General features: G+C 49.4%; 1 protein-coding gene and 1 long non-coding RNA gene across 4 annotated transcripts; one reads left to right on the top strand and one right to left on the bottom strand.

The window, feature by feature from the left end:
* The first annotated feature begins 643 nt into the window (after positions 1-643).
* Slc35c1 (solute carrier family 35 member C1) lies at positions 644-7,463 on the top strand. Of its 3 annotated transcripts, none has more exons than XM_040745889.1 (3): positions 644-798; positions 2,051-2,580; positions 5,582-7,463. In XM_040745889.1, the coding sequence occupies exons 2-3, from the start codon at positions 2,082-2,084 to the stop codon at positions 6,139-6,141; spliced, it is 1,059 nt and encodes a 352-aa protein (XP_040601823.1). In that variant the 5' UTR covers positions 644-798; positions 2,051-2,081; the 3' UTR covers positions 6,142-7,463. The 3 variants fall into 3 exon arrangements, with proteins under 3 accessions (XP_040601823.1, XP_040601824.1, XP_040601822.1); XM_040745890.1 differs by lacking the exon at positions 644-798 and adding an exon at positions 1,500-1,517; XM_040745888.1 differs by lacking the exon at positions 644-798 and having other exon boundaries at positions 1,524-2,580.
* Positions 7,464-15,782: 8,319 nt separating this feature from the next.
* Positions 15,783-18,898, bottom strand: LOC110342879. The gene is made up of 3 exons (XR_005877267.1): positions 18,590-18,898; positions 17,688-17,796; positions 15,783-17,606 (listed from the first exon to the last, which is right to left on the bottom strand). It is a non-coding gene; the product is annotated as an uncharacterized LOC110342879 (long non-coding RNA).
* Positions 18,899-21,516: the final 2,618 nt, after the last annotated feature.

Here is a 21,516-nt window from a genome sequence, read left to right as displayed (position 1 = left end):
CACACTCACTTTTTATTTTGAGACAACTGGTTCTTATTGGGAGACAAGGTCTCACTATGTTGCCCAGGCCGGCCTTGACTTTTCTCTGTACCCAGACAGGCCTTGAACTTTTGATCTTCCTACTTCAGCTGGGATTACAGGTCTTTTACCCTCAGGTCCGGCAAAATAATAGTATTTGAAATACTTTAAACACATCATCTTAATGGCCAACCACACAAGCAGTAAGACTGGAACACACTAGTTACAAAATGTAGCTGGCTCAGCCTGGGACAAACTTGCCGGCCCAACATTGGTGATAGGAAGAAAGCACAGACAAGTAGTCCTACCAGCACAAGAGTAAAAGACCTGGAGCCAGTGGCCCACTCCGGTCGGGTCCGCGGGATGGGGAGGGGTACCCTCCTCTAGTAGTGGTACCCTCCTCCACCCACGCCCTTCTGGAAGCACCAGCTTGGACCCGCAAAGTCAGGAATGCAGCTTCCTCAAGGGACGTGCCAGCAACGGTAAGAGGACGTCCCAAGAGGACTGGGGAGGAAGGTGGGAGACGGGGTTGGTCTTAGATAGAGCAAAGGGCCTTCTGGCTGTGTTCCCGGGGTAACCGCCCCACGACGCCTGGAGCCCAACGTGGCGCGCACTTGGGGACGGCGAGCAGGAAGTCGTACTGGGGAGGGCCGCGAAGCAGGTGCAGCCGAGGGCGGTGCTGCCAGGTACACCCGAGGGCACCGCGGGGGTGAGCGCCAGGTCCCTGAACCAGCCAGGAGAGCGGGCCAGGGCTCCAGAGCCGAGGCCAGCCGACCGACGGTACGTTCTGGAATAGGAAGGGATCCGGGACACCGAATTGCTGCATTGAGAGGCTCAGAGGTTCTGATCTGGGAGTCCAGAAAGAGTTTTATCTAGCGGAGGTGATGTGGCTTCCGGCCTCTGGAAGTGCTGTTGGGGGTCTCTGGGACCTTGGGCCCTCTCGACTAGGTTTGTTAGGGGTGCAAATAGGGGTTGGGAGAAAGGAGAGAACTGCAGCAAAGTCTTCCCGAACGACATGAGCTCGGGAGGGGTCGAGTAACAAAAGGCTGTTGTGGGGGTCTCCAGAAGCGGAGGGGTGGTATTCTATTTTCCGGGAAGATGGAGTAGATGCACCTGACCAAGTCTAGTCGATCAGAAGAGGCCCGGGGGGGGGCGGACGAGGGGAGGGAGGAGACAGACAGTGAGGGTGGCGGAGAGAGTGACTGAGCCCTTCCAGAAAACGGGAGAGGCTCTAGCACCTGCAAACCCTTCCCTGGCCTCGGGGGATTCCCGGGAGAAGAGGGCAGGACCGGGGACACAGGTGCAAACGCGCCGGCGCGCTCCGGCCTGGCGAAGGTGCGCGCTCTGGGAGGCGGCGGGAAGAGCTAACCGCCCGGAGAGCGAGCCCTTTAAGGCCACCCGGAGGCGTGTCAGGAAATGCGCTCTGGGCCCGCCCCTCCCGGAACGCGGCCCCGGACCTGCTAAGCTGAGCCGGAACTCGCACTCGGCCGGCGGCTTCGGTGAGGCCTTGCGCCCGCCAGCCCTCTGTCATTGCCCGTCGGGCCGCCTCCCTGAGCCTCCGTGACCTCCCTGCCACCCTCGCCTCGCTCCCTTCGGCGCGGCGGGCGCTTCCGGGCGCTCCTGCAGCCCGCCCTCCACGTAGCCCACGCCTCCCTCTCGGTGCTCCGCTTCCCACGCGGTCCCCGTCCTGTTCTTTCCTCCTCCACCCTGCCCTTCTGTCCCTGTCCCTTCCTTTCTCCCCGCGACTCGTCCCTATTAGGCGACAGCCCCTGTCGTCCTGCCGGCCATGGCTGTCAAAGCCCACACTCTAAGCTAGGCCCCTTCTCCCTCCCTTCCCTGGGTCTTGTCTCCTGACCCCCTGCCCCGCCCGAGAGCGAGCGCGATGTGGAGCGGTGCCTCTGGCCAGCAGAACTTCATCCAAGCCATGTGACAATCGAAGGCTGCACCCCCAGACTCTAGCATCTCGGAGCCCGGTAGGCCAGGGATTGTTTCTGGTCGTGGGGTGACCGAGCTCTTCTACCACCATGAACAGGGCCCCTCTGAAGCGGTCCAGGATCCTGCGCATGGCGCTCACTGGAGGCTCCGCTGCCTCTGAGGAGGCGGATGAAGACAGCAGGAACAAGCCGTTTCTGCTGCGGGCGCTGCAGATCACGCTGGTGGTCTCGCTCTACTGGGTCACCTCCATCTCCATGGTATTCCTCAACAAGTACCTGCTGGGCAGCCCCTCCCTGCAGCTGAACACCCCTATCTTCGTCACTTTCTACCAGTGCCTGGTGACCTCGCTGCTGTGCAAGGGTCTCAGCACGCTGGCCACCTGCTGCCCTGGCACCGTTGACTTCCCCACCCTAAGCCTGGACCTCAAGGTGGCCCGCAGTGTGCTGCCCCTGTCGGTGGTCTTCATCGGCATGATTAGCTTCAATAACCTCTGCCTCAAGTACGTGGGGGTGGCCTTCTACAACGTGGGGCGCTCGCTCACCACCGTGTTCAATGTGCTTCTGTCCTACCTGCTGCTCAAACAGACCACTTCCTTCTATGCCCTGCTCACGTGCGGCATCATCATTGGTGAGTAAGTGGGGCCTCGGGGGCTGTGGGGAGCAGGCTGGGCATCGAGCTGAAGTCCTAAAGGTCAACACTGTAGGTACCTTTACTTATCTGTCCCAGGTACACAGTTACAGGAAGAGCCCTGTAGAAAAGAAATAACTTCCTTATGATCACTCAACAAGTTAGGGACCCAGCCAGGGTGAAAGTAATGTTAGCAGCAACTACAGCAAAGACAACTCTCGACGCTTGTATGATTACAATGTGCCAGCTACTCAGATCTAAGCATTTGATCCATATTAACTCAGCTAACCTTCATTACAAGGCAAAATATATCTGCATTTTACAGAGGGAAAACCAAGGTGCAGAGAGGCAAAGTAACTTGACCAGGATCACACAGCTAATCACTGACATAGCTGGGATTTAAACATAAGCAGTTCCCTCCATAGATCACACTATGACCACCATGCCACTGTTCCTTCTCAAGAGTTCCAGGATCCTGTCTGTCCAGTTCTCTTTAAAGAGGACAACACTGCTACCTTGAGGTAATATTTGAAGTAGTGGGTAGACATATGTTTTAAATTTTTTCTTACTTTTTATGTGTGTGTTGGGGGGGCACCACAGTGTATGGGTGAAGATTAGGGGACAACCTAAGAGTTGGTCCTTTCTCCCACCACATGGGCGCTGGGAACCGAACTCAGGTCATCAGAATTGGCACAAGCCCCTTTACCCACTGAGCCGTTTCACTGGCCCAATATTTCTGTGCTTTAAGAGGCTTTAACTGTCTTCCCAGATGTGAATGTTGTGCCGGCCATTACACATGTCGCATGCTCTTTTACACAGAAAAGCCCTCTGGATGGTAGCATCCCTGTGACCGTCTGCTCACTAATGGGGAAACTGAAACTCAGAGAAACTAGGCTTCTTGCCAGGGCCCTACAAGTAAGATAGTCTGGAATGCCATCCCAGACTAGCCACACTCCCTGGCCTGTTTCAAGCCAGTCTACTTTGTTCCTGCCCATTGGAAGTTAGCACAATGCAGTCAAACACAGTAACTACAGGCCAAATGTGCTTTCAAATTAAAGTTAGATGAACTTGTAAACGTCCAGCTCCTCAGCTGCAGGAGTTTAACCTGATTCTGCAACCATAGTCATATGTGGCTAGGGACTCTTGGCTAAGACTGCATGTGTTAGGAGACATGTCTGGCCCTGAAAGCATTGAGTTGAGTGACTGCTAGGTGACAGAGACCAAGGCATCTGTTCCCTGAGAGTCCTGGGCAGGCAGAAATGCGACCTTCATTTACACCTGCTCAGGTTTTTTATCTGGCTTGTTTGACACACTTAGTCTCCTCTCGTGTCTCAGAGGCCTAAACTGGGCCTCTGGATGTGGGGACCAGGCCAATGCTCACATCTGCCCTAGAAATGTCCCCCTGGTTGAGCAGCTCCATCTGGACCAGGGAGGAGCTGTCCAGGTAAAGAGCTGTCAGCACTGGGGGACTCCCACACATACACCCTAAGAGAACTGGTATTCCTTGCTTCCTCTTTGTCGTCCTACAAGGCACCCTGGGAGTCCACTTCAGTCTACCAGCCCTGCCATGGTTAGAGGGCATGGACCTCCGAGGGGGTACAGTCACTAGAGAACCTGAGCCCAGATCCCCAAAGCAGCCAGTAGCTGACAGTGAGGCAGCTGAGGACCACGGCTGCCTGCCTGAGTGGTGTGCAGAAGTAGACTCTGTGGCCTCTGGAACTGGCTCCAGCTGCTGGGTCTTCCCTTCCATCTTTCCTTCCTCCCTCCTGTGAGGGAGGGCCCATCTCTGAGAATGGCTGTGGGGACTCTGGAGGGAGTAGGGAGCAGGAGGAGCAATCTGAGCAGGCCTTACTGAGAAGTCCTTGCTGGCTGGAGGCTGCCCTGGGAGTACAGACTGGAAACACCCATTTGAATGAGTACAGTTTTTCCTGAAGGCCATGGGAGCCATGGAGGAAAATCATTTTAGTTACAAGACAAAGAGTAGATTGGTTAACATGGGAGCAATAACATGGCCCCAATTTTTATAGATGAAGGAAACTGGATCTCAGAGAGGGTAAGTAACTTCTCCCAAATAGCTCAGCTTCGAAATCACAGAGCAGTCAGAGTCCAGATCTCTCTGATGCCTGTGATGGTCCTGCTATTCCATGTTGCTGATCCCTGTGGCATCAGTAAGCCTCCACCTTGTGGGAATGCAGGATCTAAATGAAGAGACCAGAGTGCTGCCAGGAGCAGGCACCTAACAGCCAGGGGCAGGCACCCAACAGCCAGGAGCAGGCACCCAACAGCCAGGGGCAGGCAGCACCCAACAGCCAGGGGCAGGCAAAGGGCAGGAAGCAGGAAACTGGGAAGAAGCCTAGGTACTTGGTGGATCGGGAAGGGATTCCCCCAAGAGCCAGCCTTGAAGAGTGGTAGAATCCCTGGAAGGAGGAGGTATTTTGGATGCAGAACTCTGTAGTGAGAGGTGGGGAGCTGAGAAGGTGGCTTAAGGCCATTGTGTCACAGAGGAAGTGCTGGCCCCATGCTGTGGTCTGGGAAGCCATGCAGGCTCTTTGAGCAGAGGGTGACCCAAGAGTAAATAGAGTCCCCAAGAGACACTCCAAGCAACATCAGGCCATGAGCAGCTCTGACCAAATGCTCACACTGAGGGAACAGGTCACTTTGGCTGGCCCTCCTCCTATAGCCCCTGTGCTATCGTATAGCCCTCATTACAGTGATTGCAGTTATAATTAGAGAGGTAACAGGCTCACTATCCTTCTTCCTTCCCCTTCTGCTAGATTGTAGCTGGAGGAGGGGGAGATGCAGGTGGCTGGGGGAAGGGCGGGGAGATTCAGATTTTCGTTCTGGGCTCTACTCCCTCAGCCCTTTTTTTGGTGTGGGAATTAGACTTGGATATGCTGATGAAGAGGCAAGGGCCACAGAACCATCTGAACTGTGGTATCAGAATCCTCTCCCTCCTCTCCTCATCCCTCTTCACCTTGTCACTCTTCTGTCCCTGCTACAGGTGGTTTCTGGCTGGGTATAGACCAAGAGGGAGCTGAGGGCACCCTGTCCCTGATAGGCACCATCTTCGGGGTGCTGGCCAGCCTCTGCGTCTCCCTCAATGCCATCTATACCAAGAAGGTGCTCCCGGCGGTAGACAACAGCATCTGGATCCTAACCTTCTATAACAATGTCAATGCCTGTGTGCTCTTCCTGCCCCTGATGGTTCTGCTGGGTGAGCTCCAAGCCCTCCTTGACTTTGCTCATCTGGACAGTGCCCACTTCTGGCTCATGATGACGCTGAGCGGCCTCTTTGGCTTTGCCATTGGCTATGTGACAGGACTGCAGATCAAATTCACCAGTCCCCTGACCCACAATGTGTCAGGCACAGCCAAGGCCTGTGCACAGACAGTGCTGGCCGTGCTCTACTATGAAGAGACCAAGAGCTTCCTGTGGTGGACAAGCAACCTGATGGTGCTGGGTGGCTCCTCCGCCTACACCTGGGTCAGGGGCTGGGAGATGCAGAAGACCCAGGAGGACCCCAGCTCCAAAGAGGGTGAGAAGAGTGCTATTGGGGTGTGAGCTTCTTCAGGGACCGGGGGCTGAGCCCAGGTGGGGCCGACACAGCTAGCCAGTGTGGCCCTGAGCAATACTGTTTACATCCTCCTTGGAATATGATTTAAGAGGAGCCAGGGTCTTTCCTGGTAGTGTCAGAAAGCTGCCAAATCTGTCTGCCCCATCTTGTTTTGGGAAAACCCTACCGGGAATGGCACCCCAACCTGCCTCCCCCTGGGGCCTCTCTACCTCCGTATTGCCTCTGGGGTTGGGACCAGCTGCAGCCTTAAGGGGCTGGATTGATGAAGTGATGTCTTGTCTTCTACACAAGGGAGATGGATTGAAGGGAGTTGGGTGGCCCCACACCTCTGGGACCCAGGGCAGGCAGAGTAGTAGCTCAGGTGCTATTAACATCAGGAATACCCCCAGCCTGCGGGAGCTTGGCCAAGGGAGGAAATGGCCATTCTGCGCTCTTCTATGTGGATGGGCATGGCAGACCTATTCATGGCAGCTGCACCCAGGGGTGGTTGATGAGAAAACATTCACCTCTGCACTTCATATTTGCAGCTTTAGAACAGGGGAGAGCCACACATCTTTTACAAATTAAGTAGGGTGATGAGCTCCTCCACAGTCCCTAACCCCAGCTTTACCTGCCTGGCTTCCCTTGGCCCAGCTATCTAGCTGTACTGCCTGTCTGTACTCTTCTCTGTCATGGCCTCCCCCAACACCTCCATCTGTAGGCAGGAAGTAGGGTCCACTCGTAACCTCTGTTCCCATGGACAGAGCCCTTTGGATACCTGAACCCGTCATGACAGTAAGAGACATTTATGTTCTCTGGGGCTAGGGCTGAAGGAGCCCATCTGGCTCCTGTCACAAAAAAAGCCTAGACCAAGTTACTAAGAACAGAAGTTGGTTTATAACTGTTCTGGGGGCAGCAAAGCCCAGATGAAGGCACCGATAGCCCCAGTGTTCAGAGGAAACCCCTTCTGTTCACATCCTCACATGGGCAGAAGTACAAGCTTCCTCGGGCCTCATATAGGAACACTAGCCCCATTCATGAGGGTCTCACCCCATGACCTGCTCAACCCCAAAGCCTTCAGCATAAAGACTCCAACATAAATTTGGGGACAGAAGCACTTAGACCATAACCTACAAACCCAGCACCACACCCTCCTAACCTCAGGGCAGCTGTCATTCTCCTAGTCCCTTCTCTTGGGCCTTTTGTACCCCCATTTCCTTGGGGAAATGTTTGACCTTTTTGTCCCTATCATAAAGAGGGGAGACTGTGTCCAGCCTTTGATTCCTACTTCCCACAATCCCCAGTTCTAATAAAGTTTGTGGGGCTTGGTGCCCTGAGTTGTGCATGATTTAATAATTAAAAAAAAAAGCAAGACATAGCACATATGTGGACTGAGTGAGGGACACAGGGATCTAAAAACCAAGTCTGAGGGGACCCAACTACAATAGGAAGCTTTCCTGAGCCTGGAGTCTCTTCAGGACAAGAATTCTCCATATACCTACTCTGGGGAGTGGGTAGCCAGAATTCAAGCTTCCGTTAGTACCAACTGCCACTGACTGTGTGCTTACTGAAGGCAGACATGGCACTGAGTGCTGCCCACCTGTCACTACTGGGTGTGGTGGGAGCCATCGCCACACCCCCATTTTACAGATAAGGATACAGGCTCAGAGAGGCTTGTGTGGGGAAAAGTAGCAGCAGAATTCGGACGAGAGCTGGATCTCCTGCAGCACCTTGGACTGCCACCAGCCACAGTGCTTGTCACACACACATGCTAAAAAGAATGCCAGCCCCTCAGTCTAGAGTGCCTGGCCTTTCTTTCAGAAGAGGAAGAGGGCCAAAGCTGTTAGCTTGCCCACCATATGACCACATACCTGACCTGCAGCTTGAGGGAGGGAGGATTACTGTGGCTCCCAGCCTGAGAGGTGTGGATTCACAATGGTAGGTCATATGAATGGGACACCCAAGTGTATTGGGCCCTTGAATCAAGGCTGATGTTGGGATTCAAGTCACTCCTACCAGAATGCTGGGGGGTGAGGGGAATCACCAAAGGCAAAGGAGGCTGTCTGAGGTGTGGCGTAAGATAGGCATGTCTGCTTCTGTGTACACCAGTAGCCCTTCCTGGCAGTGGGTAAATGCTGCCACCCTGTACCCCTATGCAAGGCCAGCAGAACCACCCAACCCACAACATCTAGAGAAACTGCGATCATCTTAGGCCTCAAAGTTGTGGGGAAACTCAACATGAAACACGATTCCTAACCCGCTAGCCTAGGGTGTGGGGTGGATCATTTGAAGGAAAGTGGTGTTTCTTATAGAATTGGAGGCTCCATGAAGTCACCCAGATAAGAGGTCAGCAGTAGCCAGCAGCAGTGGCTACTCCCAAACCTGCAGCCAGAGTGCCCTGTGAATGTTCCTTTTTCTCACATCTGGATGTCTATGGGTGTGACTGGGTCAGATGTTACCCAGGCCATTGCAATGGGCCCTTAGCCCCATGGGGTGCCGGGATAGCAGCCAAGCAGCTCCCATGCTGAGATACTGCCTGCAGTATCTAATGGATAAGAAAATGAGGTCCAAAAATGTTTTCTTTCCAGACTTGATCTTTCTTTGGTCAAAAATGCTGTTTGCCCTTAAACTTGCCCAAACCCATTGTTTTGCTGTTGAGGAAAATAAGACATAGAAAGATTAAAGGAAGTTTCTGAAGTTACAGAGCTAAGTACTGGCTTCACTCCAAATAGACAAGTATGTCCTGATCCTGATCTAAGTGCCTGTGCCTTCCACTGCTCTGGGTCAGAAGCTGATAATAGGGTGTGTGTGTGTGTGTGTGTGTGTGTGTGTGTGTGTGTGTGTGTGTGTACATTCATGCATAGGCCAGGGGTCAATTTTAGGTGTTGCTGTTCAGGAACCGTCCTTGATTTTTGAGACAGGGTCTCTCACTGGGACTTGGGACCTATGATCCGGCAAGGCTGCCTAGAGCAAGTCCCAGGGATTCTCCTGTCCTCACCTACTTGACTGGGACTATAAGCACACACCTCTATGCCTGACTTGCTTTTGTGTGGGCTCCAAGGATGGAACTTACGTCCTCATACTTGCTTAAGGACTCTGCCACTGAGTTATCGCCCCATCCTTTACTCATTTAATTAATCACTTTACTATTAGACACCACTGAAAAAGTCTTTGCAGGACCAGAGTGATGGCTCATCCGGGAAAGGCTGCCAAGCCTGAGGACCCAAGATCAACCCCAGGAGCCCACATGATAAAAGGACTCACAGCAAATCATTCTCTGACCTCCTCACACACACCAAGGCAGCAACGTGTGTACAAACAGATAAATAAATAAATTGGATAATTTTAAAAGAGTCTTTATAAATATTCATTTCATTGTCAAAGCAACTTCTGTGGGTACTATTGTCTCCCACTCACAGATAAGAAAAACAGGTACATGCAGATGATTTGAGCTCACATAGCTAGCAAGGGCAAGAACCAGGAGTCAAACCCAGGTAGTCCCACTCTCGGCCATAAACCATGTGCTTTTTGAATATTAAAAATATATTATGCCTGGTGATGTGGCACATGCCTTTAGTCCCAAAACTTGGGAGGCAGAGACAGGTGCATCTCTGTGAGTTTGAGGCCAGCCTGGTCTACAAACTCTGTGAGTTCTAGGACAGCCAAAACTGTTACACAGAGAAACTATGTCTCAAAAAAAAAAATGAAAGAAGCCCTTAATCCCTGCACTCAGGAGGCAGAGGCAGGCGGATCTCTGTGAGTTTGAAAACCAGCCTGGTCTACAGAGAGTTCTAGGACAGCCTCCAAAGCTACAGAGAAACCCTGTCTCAAAAAAACATAAAAGAAAGAAAAAAGAGAGAGGGAGAGAGAGAGAAATGCCTTAAAAAAAAAAGTCAGGCATGGAGGCACATGCCTTTAATCCCAGCACTTGAGAGGCAGAGGCAAGGGAATCTCTGCACTCAGGGCTAACCTGGTCTATAGACTAAGTCCCAGGACAGTCAGTCAGTCAATGCGCCACCGAAAAACCCTGCCTTGGAAAAAGAAAAGGAAGAAAGTTTTACTCGGAGCTGGAGAGATGGCTCCGCTATTAACACCACTCTTCCAAAAGAGTACAGTTACCAGCTGAAACTCATATATATATAATATGTAATAAACAAAAATAAGTTTGTTTAAATGTATTATCTGTGTCACATAATAACCCCATAAGGTAAGTACAGGTGGGGTCTCTAAAGACACAAGGCACAAGGGTCTGTCTTCATATGAAAAGATCCAAGCTCATGGGAATGAATTTAGCCAAGTCACTGGTTTTCTGTGATGGACACAAGGGAGATTAGTAGCTCTGGCTGTGTCTCTGAGTGTGTTTCCAGAGAAGACTAAAAGTTGCAGGCCTGCCTGAATGTAAGTGGCACCAACCCTTAGGCTGCAGACGAATAAAAGGAGAAAGCTGGTGGTGAGGGTATTTTCTAGTTTGCTGTTCACCACAGATAGTTACTCTGCTCTGGCATGCCCTGCCTGCCGTGATGAGTGACTCCACAGAAACACTTCCTGGGCTGAGGAGGTGGCTTGGAGGGAAGGAGTGTTTGCAGTACGTGATGAGGGACTACATTTAGATACCCAGCGCCTGGCCCACGCCTTTAATCCCAGCACTCGGGAGGCAGAGGCAGGCGGATCTCTGTGAGTTCGAGACCAGGCTGGACTACCAAGTGAGTTCCAGGACAGCCTCTAAAACCACAGAAGAAACCCTGTCTCGAAAAACCAAAAATAAAAAATAAAATAATAAAATAGATCTCCAGCGCCCAGATAAAAAGCCAGGCAACACACACACACCCGGAGCCCTAAGCCCTAACTCAGGTGGGAGGAGACGAGATCTCTAGGGTTTGTTGGTCAGCCATTCTAACTGAAACGGGGAAGTCCAGGTTTACCTTACTGAACTCTGTCTCAAGAAAATAAGATGAGAAATGATTAAGGCCACCAATGCCCTTTGCCCTTTGGACAAGCATTCCAGTGGGCATACACATGCACACACTACACACACACCACATGCATATATAGTGAAAATAAATGAGTCCTTTAATTTGTTGGTATTAGATGTTTTTTGTAGCAAGCTTTCTTGTCAGACTTTCTTGGACTGCCAACCCCCAAATAATGACATTGAGACTTATTATTAGTTATGAAAGCTTGGCCTTTAGCTTAGGCTTATTCCCAGCTAGCTCTTATGACTTAACCTGTTTTTATTAATCCACATTCTGCCATGTGACTTGGCTACCTCTCCTCTATACCGTTTGTCCTACTTTCTCAATGTCTCTCTGTCTGTCCTAGTTTCTCAGGCATCCCTCTGCCTCTCTTCTTTCCAGAGTCCTCTCTCTCCCTGGAAGTCCCGCCTACGCTCACCTGCCTAGCTATTGGCTGTTCAGCTCTTTATTAAACCAATCACAGTGACATATCTTCCCACAGTGTAAACAAATATTCCACAAAAGTTTTCTCATAGTTAATGCAGCCTCTGCAGTAGAGTGAAAGGGTTAAGAGGTTGCAGATCACTTAAGGGGTCAGCTTATTCATAGATGAGAAAGCGAAGGCCCAAAAGGGTCATTAATAATAAAGCAGTGCAGGCCGGGCGGTGGTGGCGCACGCCTTTAATCCCAGCACTCGGGAGGCAGAGGCAGGCAGATCTCTGAGTTCGAGGCCAGCCTGGTCTACAGAGCGAGTTCCAGGACAGCCTCCAAAACAATACAGAGAAACCCTGTCTCGAAAAACCAAAAAATAAATAAGTAAAATAATAATAATAAAACAGTGCAGTATTGCCCCCCTACACACACCCTACTGGCTGATTGACTTTTCCAGCACAGAAGGATAGAGCAGCTGCCTGTTGTGATTTGAAAGCAGTGCCCTCAGCTTGTGGAACCTTAGTCCCTGTCTTGGTTACTTTCCTATTGCAGTGACAAAATAAAGCATTTAATTTGGGGCTCCCAGTTCCAGGACACCATTATGGTGGAGAACAGGGCAGCAGGCAGGCAGGTATGGTACCAGAGCCGTAACTGAGAGTTTACATTTGATCCACAAGCATAGTGGGTGGGGGGAAGCAGACTAACTGGGCATGGTGCGGGCTTTACAAGCCTCAAAGCCCACCCCCAATGACACACCTCCTCCAACGAGGCCACCCCTCCTAATTCTTCCCGCAATAGTTCTGCTAGTTGCGGACTAAGCATTTAAATACGTGAGCATTTGGGGCATTCTCATTCAGACCATCATAATCCCCAAAGCAACAGTTCTGGGAGGCGGGGTGTGCCCATTGATGGAGTCGTCTTTGTTCTTTCTGCATCACCCAGGCTGGCCTGGAGTTTGCAGTCCTCCTGCCCTAGCTTCCTGAGATGGGATGCGTGACATTCCAGTTTGCCTTCTGTTGCTGTGATAAACACTATGACTGAAAAACAGAGAGGAAAGGGTTGTTTCCTTCCTCTTACAGCTTACAGTCTATCATGAGGAGAAGTCAGGGCAGGAACTCAAGGCAGGAACCTGGAGGCGGGAACAGAACAGAGGCCGTGGAGGATGCTGCTTACTGACTCAGCCTGCCTTCTTATACATCAGGATCACCTTCCCAGAGGTGTCATCCCCTCTTTCAGATGCCAGGGAAGTAACAGGGTCACAGCAGCAGAAAAGGCCCGTTAAGGTAAAAGCATTTTCTTCAGATCCAGAAAACGGAATCTCAAGCCTGGACAAAGAACCAGCATTCCAGTTGGGTGGGTCAGTCTCCAAGGACCACCCTCAGGAAGCAGATCACCTTATACCATTCTAAAGAGCTAGGAGGAGTAATTATCCCTTCAGTGAAATATCTTTCCTTCCCGGAAATCCTGCCTCCTGGAACAGTCTCTTACAGGGCCACAGCCAAGGAGTTTCATGAGTCTGCCAGCTTTTCTTTTAAAAGTTTGTGTGTTGTGAGTGTGTGTGTGTCTGTGTGTCTGTGTGTGCGCGCACGTGCCAGGTCCCAGCAGATGAAGAGTATGTTGCATTCCCTGGGACTGAAGTTATTGAACTTCCTCGCTAGTACTAGGAATTGAACCTGGATCCTATGAAAGAACAGCCAGTGCTCTTAACCACTGATCCCTCACTCCAGCCTTTAAATTATTTTACTTAGCAGACTAAGAATGGCAAGCAGAGACCCCCATTTCTTGGTAACAACAGGATGAGATAACACATGTGGCATCCTTGGCCCTCTGTGGATAAGCAACAGACGTGATGTAGCTCACGGAGGAAGAGTAGTGTGACTTCGTACAGGCTTATTCCCTGCTGCCCAGACCTGGGGACCCAGCTAGGAGGCCTGCTGGGACAGCCCCTTGTTGCTGGGAGAGCTGACACCGCCCTCACCTCCCCGCTGCTCCTCTACTCCCTCCCTCCCGCTGCCATCTTGGGAAGGTGAACATAACTGGCACAGGCACGAAATCCTGATGAAAACACCAGTTACATACATGTAAACTAAGCAGGACTGCAGTGACTGGACAGTTCTAGACCGGAGGGCCAGCTACCCAACTCTTGTCATTTTTTTATCTTTTAAGCATGTGCCCTTGTCTCAGACCATTTTGTATTGCTAAATCAAAACATCTACTTCTGGGTAATATAAAAAGACAACAGGATCATAGTCTCCTTATTCTGATAGTTGAAAGATTTAAGCAGCGTGACATATGGCAGGAGTGTTCCTGATATGTCACATGTTACCCGGTGTCATGGGTGTGCACCAAAAAGTAGCCGTGTGGGGGAAGAAGAGAGACTCTGGGAATGGTCAGACTGTTTCATCCACCTAATCCAGTCCTGAGATCAGCTTTAGTCCCAACCACCTCCCACTAGGTCCTGCCTCTTAAAGATGTCACCCTTTGTCCAAACCTTCCCACTAGGGAAGTAGCCATCTCCAAACTACAGCAGGCCTAAATTGCTAGAACTTCTCATTTTGCAAAAGAAACCAGAGATCTGAAACCTTCTCTTCAGCCTCCTGATCTTTAAAGGAAACTAACTGAGGTTGTAAGATACTGTGTGGCCAAGACACATGCCGGCTGCAGCCCAGGGCCCCTGTGTGCTGCTTTCTTGGCGTTTAAATTATTTGAGATCTTGCCGCATGTATGAGAGGTTGAGCATCACAAAGGACCCACGGAGCAAAGGTGACAGCTGGTCTGTGAGTGAGAGGCCACCGTGGCCTCGCCTAGTTAGCAATGCCCTTCTTCTTTCTCCACCTCCACAAGAGGCAAGCTTCCAGAAAGATCTCTCTGGCTGCTTCCACAATTTTTTCTGCAGCACTAAAAAATTCTGAACTGTAATGAGTCTTTCTTCTCAGACGTTCTTTGGATCTCCAGCCCCCAAATAATGACACAGAGACATATTATTAATTATGAAAGCCTTAGCTTAGGCTTGTTCCCAACTAGCTCTTACAACTTAAATTAACCTGCTTCTATTAATCTGCATTCTGCCATGTGGCTTTTTACCCCTCCTCCATTCTGTATGGACAATTCCCTCCGTGTCTTGATGCTGACTCTCCATACACCTCAGATTCGTCTCCCCTGAAATCCTGCCTATCTTCTCCTGCCTAGCTATTGGCCATTCAGCTCTTTATTAAACCAATCAGGTGCCTTAGGCAGACAAGGTAAGACATCTTTAACACGGTTTGTTTACATATCCACAATGCTGGATTTGTGGGGGGGGGGCGCTCCACAGCTTTCTTTACTGTCTTCTTGCTACTTGACAGGGAGTCTGAGAGACCAGATCTGTGGTTGGTGTTGCTACTGTGGTAATTACAGTGTGAATGAGAGACCAGCAGTGAGGCTGGCTGTTATCCTGAAGAATGCCAGCGTGGGGGTGTTCACAGTTTGTTCTGAGAATGTGAAGTGGTGAATTCTAGCCTACCAATTTGCTCCCCAATACCTCAGGTCTCATAATCATGTTAATAGGTAGGAAAGGCACACTCAGTTGGTAGCAGCACTGCAATCTACCCATAATTCCCTCTTCCTGTTGAGAAAGTATCTATCCCTCCTTCCTGCAGCCAGGCCCTGCCCCAGTCCAGGGGTGCATTGTTGTTGGTCTGGATTGCATCGGTAATCCCTGCATATTGGGTAGTAGCAAGCAGACAGCTCAGGTCATAGTGAGCAGAGAGGAGGCATCATGGCCAGGAGGCAGCCTTAATGATTCCCCTCTCCTTTGCAAGAGGAGAGGTTTGATTGGTCATTTTGCTGCTGTAAAGGAGGCAGCTCCACCTGAAATGAATGTGCACAGGGGCCGGAGGAAATGGAATGCTTGACTGGTACGTATCTCATTACACACTCTGGTCTGCTGACATCCATCCTCAGTGTTCCCACCTGCCTCAGGACCTCTCCGTGGTGTTTCCTCCATTTCTCCTTTCTTCATCTACTTCGTACCTACTGGCTTTTCTGATTTCAGATCAGACTGTCAAATAAAAATAAATACAGACTTACGGAGGGAGGGAATTTGGCTAGAAAGACTTTGAAATGGTGACTATAATTAATAGTATGACACTGTATACTTGTAACTTGCTAAGAGTAAATCCATACCTCTAATAAAAAGGTTACCACCTGAGATGATATATAGGTTAATTAGTTTGATTACAATAATCATTTCATACCATATTCAGACATCAGAATATTGCATTACATCTCTTCAACATACCTAGTTTTTATTTGCCAATTATAACTCAATAAAGCCACAATAGGAGGTGGGGGACAATAGGAAGACTGCAGTGGCTTTAAAATGCAGTAGTGTTTTCTTTGACAGGCAACAGAAAGGCCCGCAGAAGTGAGTGGAGTCTATTCTCGGGTCACCAGACAGGCAGAGGCAAATGTCCATGGGGTCTGCCTGGGGAAGCTGGTATAATGAAGCAGCGTCTCCTCTGCTACACTTACTCAGGGTTGGGCAAGTGAATCGAGGACCTGCAGGGAAGACAGAAGTGAGAGCCAGGTTTGCTCAAGCAAAGCAAAGACTAAGAAGGGTACACTGTCCACACTGGCCAGCAACTCACTCTCAGAGAAAACGTTTCTCTGTGCAGCTCTGCCTCCATAGCCAGACTGCCTGGGATCGAATCTCAGTCCGGCCACTGGCCAGCTCTTCGGCCTTGTACAGGGTCTCATGGATCCAAGGTTGGCCTCAAATTTCCTGTGTTGCTGAGCTGACCCTCCTGTCTACCTCCTGAGTGCTGGGATTGCAAGTGCATGTCATCACACCCCGTGCGTCTCATCACTTAGGCAGTACTGGTTAAGTGGCTAGTGTGTGGAAGACTCTTAATGAGTGTTTTTTGAAGAATGCAACCACATGAACCACAAACAGCACTCTGGCCCGCCAGAGTTTGCTGAGAACCTGGGAAAATCCTTGCCCCCACTTTGAGCCAGTTGACTGTGGCATAAACAAGTAGCAATGTATCAGCCTTCAAATATGGTGCTAAATGAAGACAGTGAGGGCTGGATAAGTGACTTGATTGGTAAAATGCTTTCTTAGCATGTATTGAAGCCCGGGGTTTGATACCCAGCATTGCATAAAATGATGTTGTGATCCAAATCTGTAGTTGTCACCCTCAGGAAATAGAGGCAGGAGGACTAGAGGTTCAAGGTCATTCTGAGCTGCACAGCAAACTTAATGCCAACTCAGGCTACATGAGACCCTGTATCAAAAAAAAGCGACAGCTATGAAAGAGCATAGACATGATATATAATTGTGTTTATGTGAAATGCCTAGAATTGGCAAACCTCTAGAGACAGGAAATAGATGGGTGGCTGCCTCGGGCTGTCACTCACTCCCTCTGAGGTGGGAGAGGAGAAGAGATGCTCTAAAATTAGATGGTGGAGGCAGCTGCACAGCTCTGGCTGTAATAACAGCATTGACTTGAGCATTTAAGTGGGTGCGTTTTCTGACATACGTGCTGTGTCTCAACCGAGCTGCCTGGAAAGAAGGGTGCTCATGGTCACAGCGGTGCTACTCACAAAATCCCCAAGTGGACACAGGACAGTGTCTGTTGGCAGATGACTGAGGAAACAAAGCCCCCTGTACACATACAGCAGACCACACTCATGCAGTACCTCATGATAGGAGATCGTTCTAGAAAAGAATGGCCCCGTTAGACAAGCTCATCACTTACAGAAAGCTGAAGTCACTCCCTCATCAAGGCTTCCTGATGCACCAGGTGTGTGAGGCCAAGACCCCCTCTGTATGGAAGGTAAGTGTGCCCCCAAACCCACCGTACAGAACACGGTACATAAGTCACCGAGAGCATCTCGTCCTTTGCCGTCACTATCCCATGTCATACCCTATGCCTTTGTGACCGTGGCACCAGCAGCACGATATGCCTTACGTTTCTGTGTGTTGCACATTACACATCGCTAGCTGGCAGGAGCTTCCTTATAATCTTCTGGGATGACCACTGTACCCTGTGAGATCTGCCACTGTCCCATCCTTCTTTGTGTGGCGCAGGGCTGTATTAGATACCCATCTACAGACGAAAACACATGGCTGAGACTTGGAACCATTCCAAGTGGGAGAAACCAGACACAAAAGGACAGATTTTACCTACCTCCACTTATGTGAGGGGGGTTGGATTTTCAGGAGCTGGACCAGAGCAAAGGTAACTAAGGCATTGGGAGGAAGGAATGGTGCCCTGCTGTTTGATGGATACAGAGTTTCTGTGTAGGATGATGTAACATGTTTAAATGGTTCATTCGTATTGTGCATATTTTATAACAATAAAATAACTCGTATGCAAAAAATGGGAAGGGGCTGGGAACATGGCTCAGTTGGTAGAGCGCTTGCCTGGCATGCACAAAGCCCTGGGTTCTACCCAAAACATCACATAACAAAGCTGGGAATGTGGTGCACACCTGTAGTAGCAGCATTAGGGAGGTGGAGGCAGGAAGAGCATCCAATGCTTTCTGAGTTCAAGGTCAGTTTAAGGCTAGAGAAATTGTTCGGCATGTGAGATTAGTCCATTGCTATCTCATTAACATTTAGTATAAAAAACACTTTCATTTTCTTACTGGTACTTCATTGGACATCCTGGATTGTCTAAAATGAGTTTAAACACTTTTACATTTATTTTGAAATCAGGTCTCTCGTGGTCCAGGCTGGCCTTGAACTGGATATATAGGCAAAGATAGCCTTGAATAAATGATTCTCCTGCGTCTATGTCCCCGGTGCTGGGACTAGAGGAACATGCCAGCTTCTGCCGTGCAGATGGAACCAGGGCTTTGTGGATATTAGACAAGCACTCTATTTACCATCTGAGCTACATCCCAAGACCTGTGCTATTTTATTGATTAGAAGCAAAATCCCATTAAGCAAAGAAACAGGTGACGCATGCCTATAATCCCAGCATTTTGGAGCCCGGGACAAAAGGGTCTCAGGTTGGAGGCCAGCCTAGGCTCTGAGTAAGGCCATGCCTCAAAAACATAACAAACAAAAACACAGACAAACACTTACTCATGGCCTTGTCCTTAGCCCAGGGTCAGCAGAGACTGAGGTTGCCTGCAAGCGCCCAGGAAGGCACCCAGCTACTTCCTTCTGGAAAGAAACCTGTCTACAGGAACCCAGGTACTGCACAGCAGTCCTCGTTGGTTCCTAGGGAGATCCCCAGGACATCTGTTCCCTACAGCAGCTTCTTAGACTTTTCCACTCAAGATTCGTTGTTCAGTGAGAAATTTTTACACAGCACTGGCTATGTAGTTATATAAAGTGGGTATGCAGGGCCAGCAAAATGACTCAGCAGTAAAGGTGCTTACCACACAAACCTGGTGACCTGATTTCAATCCCCAGAACCCATTTAAAGATAAAAAGTATGCTTTTAGGGGGCAGATAAAATTTCTGTTCTTCTAAAACCATAATGGTTAATTATAGGAAACAAATACTTAGTACTTTCCTATGACTACTCCTCGGCATTCAAATATCACATTAGTGCCCTTTGGATCGTGTTGTGTTAGAATTCCACACATACACCATAGTGTGCACCTGTGTGCATATGCACGTATACACACACACTAATTATAGATAAAATATTGAAAATACATGAATATCAGATATTATTGATAATAATAAATTTATTGCAAAACAACCCTTTAATGTACATATAATTTTAATGTCATTAGCGATGAAAGCATATTTGCATGCAGTGAGGAAGATGTGATTGTTTATTTTTACAGAAAGAACTAGATCTTTGCTGAGTATCTGTCGCTGCAGGATGTACAGTGTCTTCTGTGTTTTCAGAGTAGACTGATATTTTGATTCTGTAGTCATCAGTGCTGTACAGAAGTATGTTAGGGCCATTTGCCAGAAATTCTGTCTTAATCCAAGCCAAAATCAATATGGATATTTTAATATTTATTGGATTGTATTTGCTTATTCGTGTGGCTGTGGGTCTGTGCAGCACAGCGGGTAAGTGGGGGGTCAGAGGACATGCAGAGGTTGTTCTCTCCTGTAAGTGGGGGTCAGAGGACATGCAGAGGTTGTTCTCTCCTGTAAGTGGGGGTCAGAGGACATGCAGAGGCTGTTCTCTCCTGTAAGTGGGGGTCAGAGGACATGCAGAGGTTGTTCTCTCCTGTAAGTGGGGGTCAGAGGACATGCAGACGTTGTTCTCTCCTGTAAGTGGGGGTCAGAGGGCATGCAGAGGTTGTTCTCTCCTGTAAGTGGGTCCTGGGAGTTTATCTCAGGTCTGCAGGCCTCATGGCAGAGTCTTTTTACCCAATTAAGTCATCTCACCAGCTCAAATCTGATTTTCTGTGAAACACAAGCCAGAAACCCAAGCAGCAGATTTTAAAATCAAATATTCTAACATTCCAAAGGGCACTAACGTGATACTTGTATGCCAAGGAATAGTCACAGGAAAGTCCTAAGAAGTCTTTGTTTCCTATAATTAACCATTATGGTTTTAGAAGACACTCCAGTTCAGAGTGTGCTGAGGTGTTGCAGGCAGAGTTCACTGGTGTTGTGACACCCAACAGTGTGCATGGTGCAGAGGGCAGAAGCCGTGTGTTCAAACCGCGGCTTCAGTGAAGTTACAGGACGCATCTGTGAGCATCACCGTGAACACCACGGGGGAGCATCTGTGAGCTCCACGGGTGAGCGTCACAGTGAGCACCACAGTGAGCACCACAGTGAGCACCACAGTGAGCATCACTGTGAGCACCATGAGTGAGTACCTCACATTAATGCCTCAGTTTGTATCTCAGGTTTGCATCGTAATTGAGCCCTGACAGAAATACTCAGTCATCACACATTTGATTTTCAACCAGCCAGAAACCTTTTGCTGGTTACCTAAGTTTGCAAGACTCCCACATCCTGACCGACAGTTAAGAAGCTGGGTTTGCCAAATATAATTACAAGCCTGTAACTCCAGCAGCTGGGAGCCAGAGGCATGAGGAACTCTGTGAATTCAAGGCCAGCAGACCCTGTCTAAAAACAAACAGACAAACAAACAACAACAAAAAAAAAGAAAAAGAAAAAACAACAAGCTGAGCTTTGTAGGGATGGGCAGCCAGGGATGTCACCACTCACACACAGAGAACCAGACACACACAGAGGCCCACTGCCCACACGTGCTTCAGACTTCTGTCCTCTTCCTACGCTGTTGCTACACTGGGGTTTCAGAGGCTCAGAGATTTAGCATTGATAATTGGAGTTCTGATAAACTGGCAGAACACTGACTACATATATTTAGTTGTGAGCTCAAGATTTTAAACTTCCTTGGTGTCCTCTAGGATAGACTTAAAGGTGTGTTTCTTCAGGCCAAAACCAGACTTTCTAGACATAGGAAATATGTTTGTGCCTTTTAACCCATAGCCTCTGCTGTGACACCAAGATGTAAATCTGTCCCAGCTATTTTAGAGACACCTTCAAGTTCCTGGGGCAAGAGTGCAGCTACTGTACCAAGGAATCTGGCCTGGTGGAAACTAATGTCGCATAGTCTGAAGAAACTTTCTGAGAACTTCTCCAATACAGCCAGGGCACGGCTCCATTCTTTCTAGGGGTCTTCACTCTTCCCTAATCCTGTTCCTAGGACAGTGGTAATAATCTGTCAGGTTTTCTTACCCTAGCACCTTGCCTTCTTCTCTTCCGCCAGGAACAGATTCGGAAGGTCTCCGGGGTGGTGGTTAACTGAATACTTCTTCATCCATACCTCTAGCTGAACAAAAGCCCACGACTCCCAACTCCCCCTCCCATCATCCCATGCTAACAGGAAGGAGCCAGATTTGAATTGGTCCCATATGCCCAAAAAGGTAGGGATGTTTGGTTAGAACCTCCATCTTGCCCCTGCTTGATCCAGAAAGCCCTATTTCTGTCTCTCCTCAAACCCCGCCCACTCAGAGAGCCTCTGAACAAAGGAACTGGACAAAAGAGCCCAGTCCTGCATTCCT

The sequence above is a fragment of the Mesocricetus auratus genome, unplaced genomic scaffold (genome assembly GCF_017639785.1).
Source record: "Mesocricetus auratus isolate SY011 unplaced genomic scaffold, BCM_Maur_2.0 Super-Scaffold_100004, whole genome shotgun sequence".
Lineage (NCBI taxonomy): Eukaryota > Metazoa > Chordata > Mammalia > Rodentia > Cricetidae > Mesocricetus > Mesocricetus auratus.
The sequence above is the reverse complement of the archived record's forward strand: the minus strand, read 5'-3'. Positions and strand labels throughout refer to the sequence as shown.

What these genes read in the sequence shown, in the direction of transcription:
- Slc35c1 (XM_040745888.1), top strand. Translation starts at nt 2,043, where the DNA reads ATGAACAGGGCCCCTCTGAAGCGGTCCAGGATCCTGCGCATGGCGCTC. An exon ending in CACGTGCGGCATCATCATTG is followed by an intron (nt 2,581 to 5,581) that starts GTGAGTAAGTGG and finishes TCCCTGCTACAG; the next exon opens with GTGGTTTCTGGCTGGGTATA.